This window comes from Sorex fumeus, unplaced genomic scaffold, assembly GCF_029834395.1.
Source record: "Sorex fumeus unplaced genomic scaffold, SorFum_2.1 ptg000007l, whole genome shotgun sequence".
Taxonomy (NCBI): domain Eukaryota; kingdom Metazoa; phylum Chordata; class Mammalia; order Eulipotyphla; family Soricidae; genus Sorex; species Sorex fumeus.
The window spans coordinates 47,206,336-47,222,000 of NW_026606064.1; the positions used below are offsets into that span (position 1 = coordinate 47,206,336).

General features: G+C 38.4%; 2 protein-coding genes across 4 annotated transcripts in view; both read right to left on the reverse strand.

The window, feature by feature from the left end:
- The window catches only part of LOC130038878 (kinesin-like protein KIF28), a 76,593-nt gene extending 68,731 nt beyond the window's left edge, over nt 1–7,862 (reverse strand). The window contains exons 1-2 of the mRNA XM_056130688.1: nt 7,794–7,862; nt 265–459 (exon numbers count right to left, since the gene is read on the reverse strand). Of these exons, the coding sequence (XP_055986663.1) occupies nt 265–459; nt 7,794–7,862 (264 nt within the window). The remainder of the gene's footprint in view (nt 1–264; nt 460–7,793) is intronic.
- Nucleotides 7,570–15,665, reverse strand: part of AHCTF1 (AT-hook containing transcription factor 1) — a 97,167-nt gene continuing 89,071 nt past the window's right edge. For all 3 annotated transcript variants that reach the window (XM_056130672.1, XM_056130680.1, XM_056130662.1), the window contains 3 exons: nt 11,774–11,904; nt 9,913–9,995; nt 7,570–9,238 (listed from right to left, as the gene is read on the reverse strand). In XM_056130672.1, the coding sequence (XP_055986647.1) occupies nt 9,046–9,238; nt 9,913–9,995; nt 11,774–11,904 (407 nt within the window). In that variant the 3' untranslated portion in view covers nt 7,570–9,045. The remainder of the gene's footprint in view (nt 9,239–9,912; nt 9,996–11,773; nt 11,905–15,665) is intronic.

Below are 15,665 nucleotides of genomic sequence, written 5' to 3' on the forward strand. Positions count from 1 at the left end.
GCTAGGGATTAAACCTGGTGCTCCCACAAAGCCTGGACTCTATCCCTCTGAGCCATCTGCCTGACAACTCTCCTCATCCCATCAATATGTGCACTTTGGACTCCCTCCTATCTGGCGTTAAAAAGAAATATCCTTAAAATCAAACCCATATGGGAACATATATCATTATTATACTCATATAAAATTATTGTAGTTATATTTACAATTGATTAAAAACCCCAAACTTCCATTGAAGTTGTGCTTTTAAAATTTTGTGCTTTTTACCTGGCCTGCAAATTTACTGCTAGAGTCTGCTGAAATAAACACACCATCTTTATCCTTTTGAAATCCGCTGTGAGACCAATATGCCAGGTCAAAAGTAAAGGTCTTTGTGTGTTCAGGATTCTTAGGATCCTGAATAGTGGTGGTAGTCCTTGAATGCATGGAAATCACACATTTGCTCCCAGAATTCTTCTCTCTCTGAAATGAAGTTGAAAATTCAAAGACAAATAGCTTTTTATCATTCATGTTGTCCTCGAAGTCTCGATACATAGTTAAGAAACTAAGACAGGAACTTAATAGTCATTCATTTTATTATTCTTAGCAGCATTTAGACAACCAGTTATTCTCATATATCCTCAGAATTTTTGAAAGGCTTGTTTTCAGTCATGTTAACATCCTGAAGATAGCCTACCTACCGTCCAACAACAGTACATTAGAAACTACTGCAAGGGAGAGATCAACTTTCATCATGATGGTAGTAAGGATGTCAGGGATCCCCTTGTGAGACTGATGAAAAAATATCTATCATGTATAGTCTGGAAAAGATCCTCTGGGCCATTTGATGAAGAAACACCTATGCAGTTAGAAATGATAATTCTGAGAATCAAAAAAGACTTTGTTGGGTTGGGGAGATGGTCCAAAGGGAATCATGGGATTTCAATTATAGTTTATGCTAAGCATATGGGAGCCCTATATCAAATCTCCAGCACCTCCATGGTCCCTAGTACCCTGAGCATCTCATGGGTGCTAACTCCAAAGCACTAATGTATGTCCTCCAAATCAAGTTTATTTTTGAGATTCTGTGATTTACAACTGTTAGTGGTTTTTTATGCACATAAATTTCAACACAACTGTCATATCACCAGTTGCACTTCCCTCTCCCAAGGACCCCAAAGGCCCTCCCCTCAAACCCAACCCTGCAAATTCAGTTGCATGAATTATTTCTGTTGTGTATCCTTTGTTCCTAACTTAATGTGAATCTTTATTTTTCAGGTTTTTGGGTCACACATGGTGATGCTCAGGAGTTACTCCTGGCTCCACACTTAAGAATCACTCCTAGCAGTGTTTGTGGCACCATATGGGATGCTGGGGATTGAACCCACGTGTGCAAGGCAAGGGCCTTACCCATTATCCTATTGGTCCAGCCCTTGTCTATCTTTAAATCCCATATATGAGAGATTATTCTATACCTATCCCTTTCTGAGTTCACTCAGCATATATCCTCTAGTCCCTCCATGTTGCTGCAAACTGCACGATGTTTTTTTCTTTCTTAGAGCTGCATGTATTCCAGTTTTTTGATCCATTCATTCATATTTGGGCATTTGGGTATTTCCCTATCTTGGCTATTATACTAAGCACTGTGCCTTACCCATTATCCTATTGGTCCAGCCCTTGTCTATCTTTTAAAATAGACACAGGTATGCATATATCCTTTCAAGTTGTTTGTGTTTAAGGGGATAGTTGCCAAGAAGTGGTATCTCTGAGTGCGTTTATCCTATTCCCATTTCGGGGATAAATTTTCATATTGCTTCCTGTAGAGACCGAACCAGACAACATCCCCATCAACACTGGCTGTTTCTAGACTTTATGTGCTATTCTCAACTAATGTGAGGTGATTATCTCACTGTTGTTTTGATTTCTACCCTCCCCCCTGCCAGCTCAGCAGGATGCTAGAGTGGGAGCCAGAGCAACAGTACAGTGGTTTGGGTGCTTGCCATGCATGCAGCTGACCGAGTTTTGTTATCAGAACCACATGATATACTGCCAGGTATGATCTCCGTCCAGGGCCAGGTGATGTGGACTCCAAACCCATTGCAATTGAAGCACTTTTTTTCCTGGAATGAGCAGGACCTCAGCATTTCTCTACCCTCATCTGTCTACCTGTTCCTGGCAGTAGGCCCATGGAGTGTGAACAAATAGGTGGGGGTTCCCTCTTCCACCTAGTTCCCACTAAGATGACTTTGGGTGCAGCATAGTGAGAACGGTTCTTTTCCATCTCAAGCCTGTTTACTGAGGTATCACGGTTCACAGCAGATTTGGTGTTACTGTATTCTTGCAGTACTGCTGCTTGCTAAGAGTTTTAGCCCTAGCTCCTGAGATGTTGGCTTCATGTCAGGAGACATGAAGCTGAGTTGGTATCAGGTTCCTACTCCACACTCACCAACAGAAAGGGTTTCACTGAGAGCAGCCTCCCACATTGCCTTACTCCCAAATCGAGTGCACTGTTTTAGAAATATTGATGGGACATTATCTACCTAATCTCTTCCCAAGGGCAGAGAACTGAAAACACTGAGTAGATTATGACAAAGGGCAGTTGGGAAGATACAGACATAGGCTATATTATAAAAGTAAAGTAAAGTAAAGGCCGTCCCGTTGATCATTGATTTGCTCGAGCGGGCCCAGTAACATCTCCATTGGAGACTTTGTTGTTACTGTGTTTGGCATATCGAATACGTCACGGGGAGCTTGCCAGGCTCTGCCGTGCGGGGGAGATACTCTCGGTAGCTTATCGGGCTCTCCGAGAGGGGCGGAGGAATCGAACTCAGGTCGGCCATGTTGGCTGCGTGAAAGGCAAACGCCCTACCGCTGTGCTATCGCTCCAGTCTCTAATTTTGGGAAGCAGGGATGGAGAAATGGGGACTAGGTAAGTGGGCTGGGAGGATCCTATCTGGAGTCAGAAAAATATCAAACACTGATCTCATAAGCTATTTCTTTCAACGACTCATAATCTGATTAAATAAGCATAGCAGTTTATGCACCAATCAGTTTTTATGGTTTTCAATCATTGACAAGAATCCATGGAAAATTGTATTACTTAACATCTGTCCACAGGTATAAAAACATCAAAAACCACTGCACTACAGCATCGATGAATGCAAGAGAGCTTTCAACACTCAACAACAACTGCTGTATTTTATACTTTCTGAATTTTAGAATAACCTGACATACCTGGTCCTCTCAAGGTTAACAAATTCCTAGCAATAGTAATCACCTTGCCTTTTGTGCAAATCAGTCCAAAGTCTATATCCCAAACACCTCTCCGTTGTTTAACACACACAAATCAGTATCTTCACTGCAACCCTAAAAACCCATGCTACTTAAATACTGTAATCCTTGTGTCTGAACTTGCCTAGCATGGCTTACCACTCCTGCCTTTTCTTTTTTGGGGGGACTACACCTAGTGATACTCTGGGGGTTACTCCTGGCTCTGCACTCAGGAATCACTCCTGGTGGTGTTCTCAGGACCATAGGGATGTTAGGGATTGAACTCGGGCTGGCTGCATGCAAGGCAAACACCCTACCTGCTATACCTGCCCCAGTCCTTACTCTCTTCTGTGGAAATCCTAAGGCCATGCATTCATTATTCCTACCTGACCTTTCTTGGGGGCTGTAATTTACAACAGCTGTCTCTGTCACCTTACTGTATATAGTTAGAACAAATCTTGGGCACATTTCAAAATAATTTAGACCCAAGGATGTGGCTTAATGGTAGAGTGCTTGCCTTATACACATGAGACACCGAAATCTGATCCCTGGCACCGCCAGTTTCTATCCCCAGTAGCCCAAGAGTGCCTCTAACAAGTGTGTGTGTAACCTTAGGCACTGCAAACAAAGCATACACCTCACACAACCCCAATAAGAACTTAATGTTCAGTAAAATAGAAACAAAAAAACATATGCACTTCACAATGAAACGTTCTCATTAAAAAAGAAATCTCCCCTAACTTATACCATACTCAGTCGTAGGGCTGAATATTAGCTCCTTGCTTCATGAAAAATATTTCTACTCGACATTTCTATTCAATATTATATTGCAGATTCTAACCAAAGCAACTAAGCAAGAAAAATAAAAAGTATCACACAGAAAAGGAAGTAGTAATTTGAAAATGACATATTCTTGTATATAGAAAATTTCATTTAATTCATTAAATAACCAAAGGACCCAGTTAAGGTTGTAGGATATAATATATAGAAAGCAATTTTATTTTTATGTGAGGTGAACAATCTAAAATTGAACCTAGCTGAAAACAATCTGAAATTATTTCATTTCATCTGAAAGCAAAATTAAGGGCTGGAGCAACGTACAGTGGGTAAGGGACTTGCTTTCCAAGTGGCTGACCCAGGTTTGATCGCTGGCATCCCATGATTCTCCAAGATGCCAGGAGTAATTCTGGAGTGCAGAACCAGGAGTAACCTGACCTTACTGGGTGTGGCCTAACCCTCTCCCACACATACACACACACAAAAAAAGTGAAATGAAGAAAATTATAAAGCATCAAAAAGAATATCCAAAAATAAATTTAAAGATGTATGAATAGTCTAAAATCAAGAATTTAAGGGAAACCCTTAAATTTGGAAAAATGGCCCTTGTTCATAGACTTCACATGATTAATATGGTAATACTGCACTTCCTAAACTGATGCACAATATTTAATACAGTAAAAGAATTCCAGCTGAAGAGATTTCTAGGAAACGACAAGTTGATTGTAAAATTTATATTGAAATGCAAGGCGCCCAGAATAATCTTAACCATCTTTAGAACTCACATCCTCCAAGTATCAACCTTAGAACAAACCAACAGTGATCAAGGCAATGTAATACCAGACAAATAATAAGACATACGGAATAATGTAGTGGAATTGAGAGTCCACAAATAAATCTAGATGTCTACAGCTGACTGCTTTTCAACACTGCTGCCAAATGAGAAATCAGCTTTGTAACAAACCCAACAGTCACATGCAAAATAACCAATTTGGTCTCTTACCTTATAGCTTACACACATAAAAATTGACTCAAAGTGCACTAAAGACCTAAATGTAAGATCTAGAACTGTAAAAGAAAACAAAAGAGTGAAGTATTCAGGGGCTGAAGAGATCTCAGATAAGGCGCATAACTTGTACATGGCCAAGGTCAGTAATGCATATGGTCCCCCTATCACTGCCAAGAGTAACCTCATAGCACAGAACTAAGCAGAATGAGGTATGACTCCTTCATACCCTTACCTAGTAACATACACATACACCTAGAAAAAATGGTCATAAAAAAAAAATTTCCAAGGACATGATCATAGTGAAGACAACCAGAATGGCTGAAACTGAAACCTAACATAAGGAATGTATAAAACACATCAGTAGCTCAACATAAAATTCATCAAACAGTCCAATTTAAAAAATGAGAAAGGAATGAATATTATTTCTCCAAGGAAGATATACTGATGGGCAATAAGTACATATAAAAAGTTGCCTGGTAGCATTAATAATCAGAAAATGCATGTCAAAACTAAGTAAGACAAACTGTATTAAAAAAAAAGGCATTTAAGTTAGGGTGCTGGATCAAAGAAGAGCCTCCATACACTATTGGGGAGAATATAAAAAAGCTGCTTTAAAAATAGTATGACCGTTCTTCAAAGAAGCATAATCATGATTAAGCAATTCTATAGCTAGGTTCATAAACAAGATAGAACAGTTCAGACATGTAAACAAATCTAACAGCATTACTAACAATACTGACCAGATGAATATTCAATCTGACATGTACAAAACTGAGGAATTAGCAAAATGGTGTGTGCCCGTACAGTAATACAGTCATCATGAAATAGAACTTTAATGTTACAACACAGATCTTTAAAAAATACATTCTTTCAGGCTGAGGCAATAGTACTGCAGATAGGGTGTTTGTCAACACAGGTTCAATTCCCAGCATCCCATATGGTTTTCCAAGCACTGCCATAAGTAATTCCTGAGCGCAGAGCCAGGAGAAACCCCTGAGCATTGCTAGGAGTGATCCAAAAAGCAAAAAAAACAAAACAAAACCAACCCCAAAACCCCACTATTTCAGAAAGCCAGTAGCAAAAGATTATCATCTGATAAGCCAAACAGGTAATATATATGATTTAAAATGACTGTTTAAAACTGAAGATTTAAATGACTGTTTAAAACTAAAGATTAGAAGAAGTAGCTCAGTTGTGGAGCAAGTGCCTCGCATATGTGTAACTCTGGACTCAATTCCCCAGAATTGCAAAAGAAATAAAATTGGGAGAATAAAGCTGATGAGAGGAGCTAAAGGATGAAGCTCTTCAGAGGCGATAAAATGTTCTAAAACTTTAGATTTAGGGGCACAGATGGCAGAGGTAAAGTGCCACCTTGCATGTAACTGACCCCTTTGATCCATGGATTGCAGGGTCCCTTGAATATTCAGAAGTGACCCCCTCCCACCAAATGAATTGGGAGTAGCTTCCAACCACCACCAAGTGTGCAAAAAAAAAAAAATGCAGTTACTCTACCAACATTAAAGGCTAGTGAAAAACACACCTGAAATCAACTTTCTGTGGGTTAGGTTTTCTGTTTTCCTTTTGGGGATACAACATTTAATTAATTGATCACATTTCTTTTATTTTAAATCATTTGTCTGAGAAGTCAAACTATACAGAAAGTCTTTAACTCTGTGACACCAGAAAGTCTTACAATTTAATTATCGGTTAGTCTGGTTGCTGAGATATTTTCTGTAATATAGGTGAACAATGAGGGAAAAATAGCAACCAAAAGTATGCAAAGCTATATTAAATATAATTGGGGAAAAGGGGAGAAAATGTCAAGTTGTTTAAGTGGGAAAGAAGACCTCATGTATGAGGTCATCACTGCATTATGTCCCTTTATTAAATGTCACTGGGGAAGAGAGAAAAACTATTGTTGTATGAGAGGAAAAGAAGACCTCATGTACTAGATCATCACTATATTAAATCCCTTTCAGATCAATAATTATCAAATGATTGCTATTTTGTTTATAATGTCTTTAATCTAAATATTTATATATAGATATTATATATCTCTCTATAGTCATCTTAAATGCTTCTATCCTCAGAAAGTCTTCAAAATCTAACCCCTTCTTTCCTCCCCAAATTAACTATATTTGATATTTCTCTCAGCACCAGGGTTTACCTTATAGCTATTATCAATGCACTTATGTAAGACTTCAAACTGATTAGGGTTTTTCTTTAAAACAAATGATTTTACTTTGTGTCTTTAGGATAGTCTTTTAGTACAATGATTCATGGAAGATAAGTTGGTTACATGGGCTATTTGTCAGAAAAATCTTAAAATTTAACCAATGCATTAGTAAAGATATGATTGTTAACAAGGTCCTAGAATAGATAAGAAGCTATATTTTATCCTAAAATGTTGTAATCATAGTTTAAAGACACATGATTTGGAGATTCATTTACTTATGACCTACCATCACCAAAGGAAAAATGTATACCACACATTCACCATACTGCATTGGTTAAAAAAAATTATTAAAACTTGAGAGTACATTTCTCTTGTCAATTTTTTTATTTGAACTTGTGCAAAGGAATGAAATTCACTGAATTATATTTAGTTCTTTAAATTACTCATTTAACAAGTTCATTTAAATAAGTTTAATATTCCATAAGAGACAAGCAGCTTAAATACAAGTTTGATTACTATCAATAAAAAAGTAATAAAATCCAAGTCATAGTCAAATTTCCAAAAAGGCAACATAACATCACTAACCTGACTAAAAGGCCGCACTCGTACTGCTACTTTCACACTGTCAATACCTGGCATAGGCATTTTCATCATTTTCCCATCATTTGTGTTGTTATTTGGTAAAAAAAAAATACTGCAGAAAGCACTTTTATGCTTCACACTAGAACAATAAAAGCTTAGCCAACAAAGCAATTTGTTTCCAGATGATCAATTATTAATGGTTTATTCATTACACACTATCTATTACATGTTATAAATTATTTTACAACACTCATTTATTGATGATTTTATAGCCAACATTAAACATCACCAACTGCAGTCATACCAGTATTTTATTTTTTCTTTCCCAAGTCTAATGACCCCCTTTCCCATCCTGAATAGTCTATACTTGAGGTCCTATGAAAATTTGTCAATTTAAAAACCTGAATAGTTAAGAGATCTCTGTGATTCTGTAGCTTTTTCCTTCACAGCAAGACTAATATACTAACATATACAAGGCGTACCAACTATCCATGAAATAGATTTGTTTTGCATTTCCCTTCCTTTTTAAACCCTTTCATATGCAGCTGCTAGTGGGCAGTGAACCGGTCAATCTAACCTGGATAATAAGTCTCTGAGTAATCGAGACATTAAAGACAAATAACTTTTAAGCTTGCTGAACAAGAAATGCCAACATTATAGTTAACCAATGCATTACTTGAAATATTACTCATTTGAGGTAGATTATACAAATTCGTTAAACTACAAAATAAGCGGCAAGATAACATGCCCATAATCAAATTCCAACAAAGTTTAACAACTAATGACAAAAATATACATGAGTATAAATCTTAATCACAGAAGCAAAGTGCATAAATTATAAAACAGCAATTTAAAGAAAAAACAGTTCAATCATCCTCATTGTAAGATTGGTCTAATAATACTTTTAACTATAGAGAAAGAGAAAAGGAGCAAGGCCAACCAGTATATGAAATCATTGAAACATAAATCCCCTTTCAAAAATCTAACAGACACAAACTGTGAAGTATATATACTTTATTTAACATTCCATAAAACCTTATTTACATATTATATAAATGTCTTAATATAAAATAGAAAAAACTACCTATACGAAAAGAATCATACCCCGTATGGAGTTCTATACTTATTAAAGACCTTCTGTTTACAAAAATTTACAATCATTTATATAAATTATTTTCTTCCAAATTAGACATTTTAATAATCCACACAATTTTGATGACTTTACAAATAGGTGTGCATTAAAAAATCTGTAAAATTACAGCATTTTTCTGCGTAAAACTTGCTTTGGAAAGGAAGACGGCTTTTTTCTGCTCCTTCCTACAGCTTTTCCAGTTACTTCTGCAGTTTTTCTTGGTTTGCTTTTTCCTCCATCAACTGGACTTGCCAAAGGAGATATTAGCTTAATTTCTACTGGAGGAGGTGACCAAGAACTTTCTTTTTCTGTGTTCCTGAAAAAACCAAACAATATATATGTTAAAAATAACATATATATTAAAAAACTTCCTATTTTCTTTAAAATTTTTAATAATTTGTTCCAATCTTCCTTTCATTTCCTAAAAGATTGATCACTTTTATAAATGACAGAGACCCACCTCCCACCAAGCTAAAATCACAATGAATCGGTACTTATAAAATAATCAAAAAGAATTTTCCTGTTAAAAAAAAATATGACAACAACAAACATAAAATACAAAATACAGTTACTTGTGCCAAACCCCACAGCATCAAACTGGGACTTAATACTAACCTAATCATAGTTATAGTCTTTTCCCCCAAGTAGAATTAGAGTGAGGTTCTTGTGGAGCCTTTTCTAAGCTCTCTCTCTCTCTATATATAAAGCTTATATATATATATATATACATATATATATATATACACATACATATACATATATATATTTGCATTGTGGGGTCACACCCGGCGATGCACAGGTGTTACTCCTGGCAGTGCTCAGGGGACCATATGAGATGCTGGGAATCGAACCTGGGTTGGCCGCGTGCAAGGCAAACCCCTACCCTTCAGCTCCTCTAAGCTTAATATTTAAAACAAAACAAAAAACCCCAAAACAAATACAGTATTAAGAGACAAATGAATAAATATTATAGCATAGAAAAAGTCATACTTGCTTGCTTGTTTGGCTTTTGCAGACCTGATTCTTTTCACTTTTTCCTTTCCCCCAGTTTCTACTGATTGAGCATCATCAACCTAAGGGTAAAAATTTCAGATCTTGTGAAATTTAAATTCAGAAAGATCCACTCTCATTCAAAAAACATGTGAAACAAAGCTTTTGAATTTAAACTCACCTAGTACAGAAAATATGAGGGCTGGAGAGAGCTCAATGAACCGAGCAAAGACTTTTTGCATGAGGGCGGCCCAGGTTTGATCCCCGTTACTTCATGATTTCCCCAGTACTACTGGCAGCTACCCCAAACACAAAACTGGGAGCAGCGCCTGGGCACTGCTGTGCTTTGTTTCTCATTCCCAGATAGTTATCACTGTTTTGTCAGTTATACAATTTTGAATGTTTCCAATGTCTTTATATCCCCATTGCTTTGACTGAATTCCAGGGCACTCATCAACTAAGAATTAGATCACTAGGTACCCCTCCCACCACACTCTACTATTAAGTCATATACATATATACTTGACCCAATCAGGAGTTATTTTTTAATCCCCAGGATTTTTTTTAAATAGAAACTACTCAAAATATGCATAGGTATTTGCTAGTTGTTGAACAGCAATTTTACTGTAATATAATGAATTCGTCCCTTTGCATCTGCTGTTTTTCTTTGCCAGGAATGCTCATATCACCTACCTTCAATATCTACAGAGGTATTTGAATCTAACTGAGTCTTATGGGGTGGAGAGGTGTATGTGAAAATACTGTTAGTAGGGCACTTGCCTTGAATGCGGCTGAGCTGGGTTCTTATCTCCAGCATCCCATACGGTCCCCCAAGCACTGCCAGGAGTGATTCCTGAGCACGTGAGTACAGTTGGGTGAACTCTCTCCGCCATTCACTCAATCTCTAAATGAGTCTTGCCACACTGTGAAGTATGCATTTGTAGTTTTGGCTCTTCATAGCAATATGACTAAGCTACTTAGTCATATTTTCTTTTAGGTTTGAGGCCATAACAAGGAATGCTCATGGGCTACTCTTGTGTCAGTGTTCACTCCCCAGCATTGTTGGGGGTGGGGAGGGGAAAAGATGAGGGTATCATGTAGTGTTGGGATCAAACCGGGGCCTCCAGTAAGGAAGCAAAGTTTGTGCTTCAGTTCTTTGAGCCATCTCCCTGGCCTGGCTGAACTATTTTTGTGCACACTTTTGCTCTTGCATATGCTTATGAACGCCAATAAACCTAAGTGTTTCCCTTAAACTCAACCCCTGATCTACTTTTAGGCATATAATCAATTATAAGACAGAGTCAATTCAAACAGTCAAGTGAGAAAAACTTAGCAAAAAATTATATCATGACACCCAAGTTAAAAACCTTTCCTTTATGCATGCTTTGTACATGAGTTGGGGGGGGGGGGGCAAGGGAGGTTCCTTGGTTTACTTCCTGTCACAGCATCCAAATATCACTGGGAGTGACCGCTAAACACAGAGCTGGGAGTAGCAGCTGAGAGCAGGGAGAAGACCCGGAGTATGAACCAAAACAAAACCCAAAACAAACCTTTCCTCTAATAGGTATTTTAAACACAAAACTATCTTAAGGGTAGGGTCCTAAAGTACAGGTTAGGAATTTGGAACTTTTAATATATAAATGTAAGCTACTCTTAAAGAAGTTAATTTAGGCAAATACAGGATGTAACTCTGTAGTTCAGCAATTGAGTACTTGCTTTTCGAGCCCTTGAGTTGGTAAATGGTCTGGGGAAGGGGTGGGAGTGGGGGAGCAAAAGATATTTATTTCAAAAGATGGAATATTGCTTTAAAAAATAAAAAGCAGACTAAACAAGCACACAGATAAAAAATTGTGTTTCTTACCAATTTATCTACAAGTTTGGGTGTACTGGTTGTGTTTTTCCTCCTGGTCCTTAAAGCAGGTGAGAAAACAAATTGAGAAGATAAATCGGAAACCAATTCCTTCAGTTGTGCTGGAGTCGCTGTATTTTTAGCTAAAGAAAGGTGGGAGGAAGGGGATGGAATTAAAAATCACTGTACCACTATATATACATATCACATATACACACACGCACACACACATATGGATCTATATATGAAAACTTTGAACAAAAGACTAATGGATATCAAAAAGAAATAAACATCTCCCAAACTTAGAAAACATTATACATCCAAGTTCGAAGGGCATAACAGCAAAAATTCCAACATCTTTTGGCAGATAATAGAATTTCACTATCACGATTACGATCACCCTGTTGTTCGTCGATTGCCTCGAGCAGGCACCAGTAACGTCTCCTTTGTCCTAGCCCTGAGAAATGCTCTTTCAGGGTTAGGAGAATGAGACCCATCATTGTTACTGGTATTTGGCATATTGAGTACGCCATGGGGAGTTTACCAGACTCTGTCATGCGAGCAGGATACATATGGTAGCCTGCCGGGTTGTCCAAAGTAAGAACGAGATAATAAGATGTCCACATTTGCAGCCGTGCGCTTCCAGGAGCTAGGTTTTATAGTCTCTGTCCTCACCGGGGCCCCTTGAAGGGGGCGGGTTGAGTTTCCCTCCTCGCCCCGAGCAGAGCCCTGGCAGCCGAAGACCTCCAGAACCAGTCACAGTCATGCTGAGACCACTCTCCACATGTCCAGACAAGCCTCATGCATGAAGGAACCGGCAGAGGAACCCAGGTACGCGGGACCCAGGGCTGAGATCTCCAAGCCTGCTTGGATTGGGGCTGAGCATCCTCCACCCAGATCCCCCATCTTCCAGTAGGCAGGCGTCACACCCACCAACTGCCCCCGGCGCCAGGTAATAAAAGAATTTAAGAAGCAGATACTAAATTGCGCAATTCTAATAATTTTATCTTTATTATTCAATTAATTTCCTCCTTCATTGCATTTTACCTTTGCATTTCCAGTTACTTATGGACAATCGTCCAGAAACATTACAAACAACAGAGAATAAGAGACTATGTTCACAGAACTTTTATTTGTTTTGAAGCCCCACCTGGGAGTGCTCAGGGCTTACTCCAGGTTTTTTAGGAGTCATTCCTGTTGGTACTCAGGTATCAAACCTCGGTAAGCCTTGAGAAGGAAAGTGCCTTAATCTTAACCTCTATACTATCTCTCTGACTCCAGAATTCACATAACTTTTATCAGTTATAGCAGCTTTACTTTACTTGTATGTTATTTTTGATATTTAATTGTGCCTATTTTATAAATTAGACTTTACCATAGGTATGAATAATACAGAAATAGCATAAGTAGGGTTTGATATATTTATCCAGTGTTTTAGCAATCACAGGTTGTGGCGGCGACGGGGTGGCATTATATAAATCTCAGCTAGTTTGCTTCATACATAATCCCTAGTACATCAGAGACAAGATTTAAAAAGTAATTTTATCTATATAAAATTTTCCTCTTTTTGTTAATTTGGGGAGAGGGAGAGGTGTTATGCCACACTCAGCAATGTTCGGGGCTATTCCTGGCTCTACAATCAAAGGGTCATATATGGTGCCAGGGGTCCACAGGATGAAGGCCAAGTGCTTTAACCCCGGCACAATCTCTTCAGCACTACAAAGTAATTTTATTTCAGAGGAGATTCAACCTAATTTCCCCTGATGACCAGTCCAGCGGAAATGGAAAAGATCATATTAAAGAAGGAAAAAGCACCTCATGGTTTTTCACTAATAAAAAAAAATTAAAAAAAAAATAAATAAAAAAATAAAACCACGAGGTAAAAAAAAAAATAAATCATGCAAATCATCTAAAAAAAAAGGAAAAAGAAAATCATACAGAAAAACTGACAGGGAGATACTTCATAGCTAAATAAGTTAAATATTAGGAACTGATATAAAATATGTAATTAAAGGAATCAGAGAGATAATACAGGGGCTAAGCCCTTGCCTTTCAACCGTCTGACCCTCTGATCCCTGGCATTCTAATGTGGTTCCCCACCCAGCACCAATAAGAATGGTCCCTAAGCACTGGTGGGTGTGGCCCAATACTTTTACCCCCCCCAAAACATAATTAAAAGTATCAACTTCTGTCCAAAGGCAACATAATGAGAGAACTGATGCAAATAATTGAGTTGCGAGATGGTGGTATTGGAATTACAAGCATGAGAAACCATTATTATTAACATGGCAAACAGGGAATCTCAGAAAAAAAATTTTTTAAATAAGGACCAGAGCAGAACAGTGGGTAGGGCACTATTCTTGCATGCAGCCACAGATCACCAGCATCCCATACAGTTGCCCAAGCCCACCAGTAGTGATCCCTAAGTGCACACACCTCTAGGTGTAGTCCCCAAACCCAAAACATAGACTTCAGGGTACTGAGAAAACAGACACACAGAGAAAAATCTCTCCCCTTCTCTCTCCCCCCTCCCCCAGGGCACTAAGAAAACACACACACACCCCAAAACCCCCCAAACAAAATAGTCAACCCCCTAACAAAAAGCCTATTTTGAAAAAAAATTTGAGTATATTTCTATTCAGTTATACCACTGCCTCACTTTTCTGTCAACACCTTTAAGACCTTTTCCTTTTTTTTTTTTTTTTTTTTTTTGCTTTTTTGGGTCATACCCAGCGATGCACAGGAGTTACTCCTGGTTCATGCACTCAGGAATCTCTTCTAGCGGTGCTCGGGGGACCATATGGGATGCTGTCAATTCAACCTGGGTCTGCCGCGTGCAAGGCAAACAAACACACTACCCGCTGCGCTATTGCTCCAGCCCCAAGACCTTTTCCTTAATTGCTTCTCACTCCTCAGAGAAATTTCAACAGCACAGATATACTGTGTATCTAGCTATGCCTATACACTATATACATATATGTTTATTTATAAATTAAAATATAATACACACACATACATAAATATTGGGGAGGGAGGTTTGGGCCATACCTGGTAGTGCTCAGGGATTACTCCTGACTGTGCACTCAGAAATTACTCCTGGTGAACTCAGGGGACCATATGCGACACTGAGGACTGAATTCTGGTCGGAATTGTCTAAGGCAATTGCCCTACATTTGTACTATTGCTCCACACCACTGTCCCCGGATCCCACCACCAAAAAGATACTTTCTTTTGGGAAAGACATCACTCCTGTCAGAAGGATCAAGTACAGTAACCAAATAGAATAATCACTGGCTTAACATGGATATGTAGGAGTTTAGGTACGTAGACAGGCCAGTTGGTGGGCAACAGGGAAAATGGATTTAAACAATCTCTGTAATATAATCAAAATAATCTTGATGTTTCTTTTTAAAATAATTAGCAGTTTTTGTTCACTTGGAATGTGGCACAGATAATAAAAATGCTAACTATTTTGGAAGAAGACAACCAAAATCAAATCACAGAGGGTAGAATAAACCTGTGAAACATGAATGAATAGGATTTTTAAAAGTCTTAGGCTTGGGCTGGAGCGACAGCACAGCGGTCAAGGCCATTTGCCTTGCACACAGCCGACCTGGGTTCAATACCCGGTATCCCATATGGTCCCCCAAGCACCGTCAGGAGTAATTTCCTGAGTGCAAAGCCAGGAGTAACCCGAGTATCACTGGGTGTGACCCAAAAAGCAAAAAAAAAAAAAAAAAAAAAAAAAAAGTATTAGGCTAAAGAGATAACTCAATCCACTGAACTGCATGCCTTGTTTGTATGCAGTAGGCTCAACTTTGACACCTGTACCAGTAGCTTTCAGCACTGCCAGTTGTGGCCCCCAACACTCTTGAGGGGAAAGGGATAAAGTTGGAGGGATAGG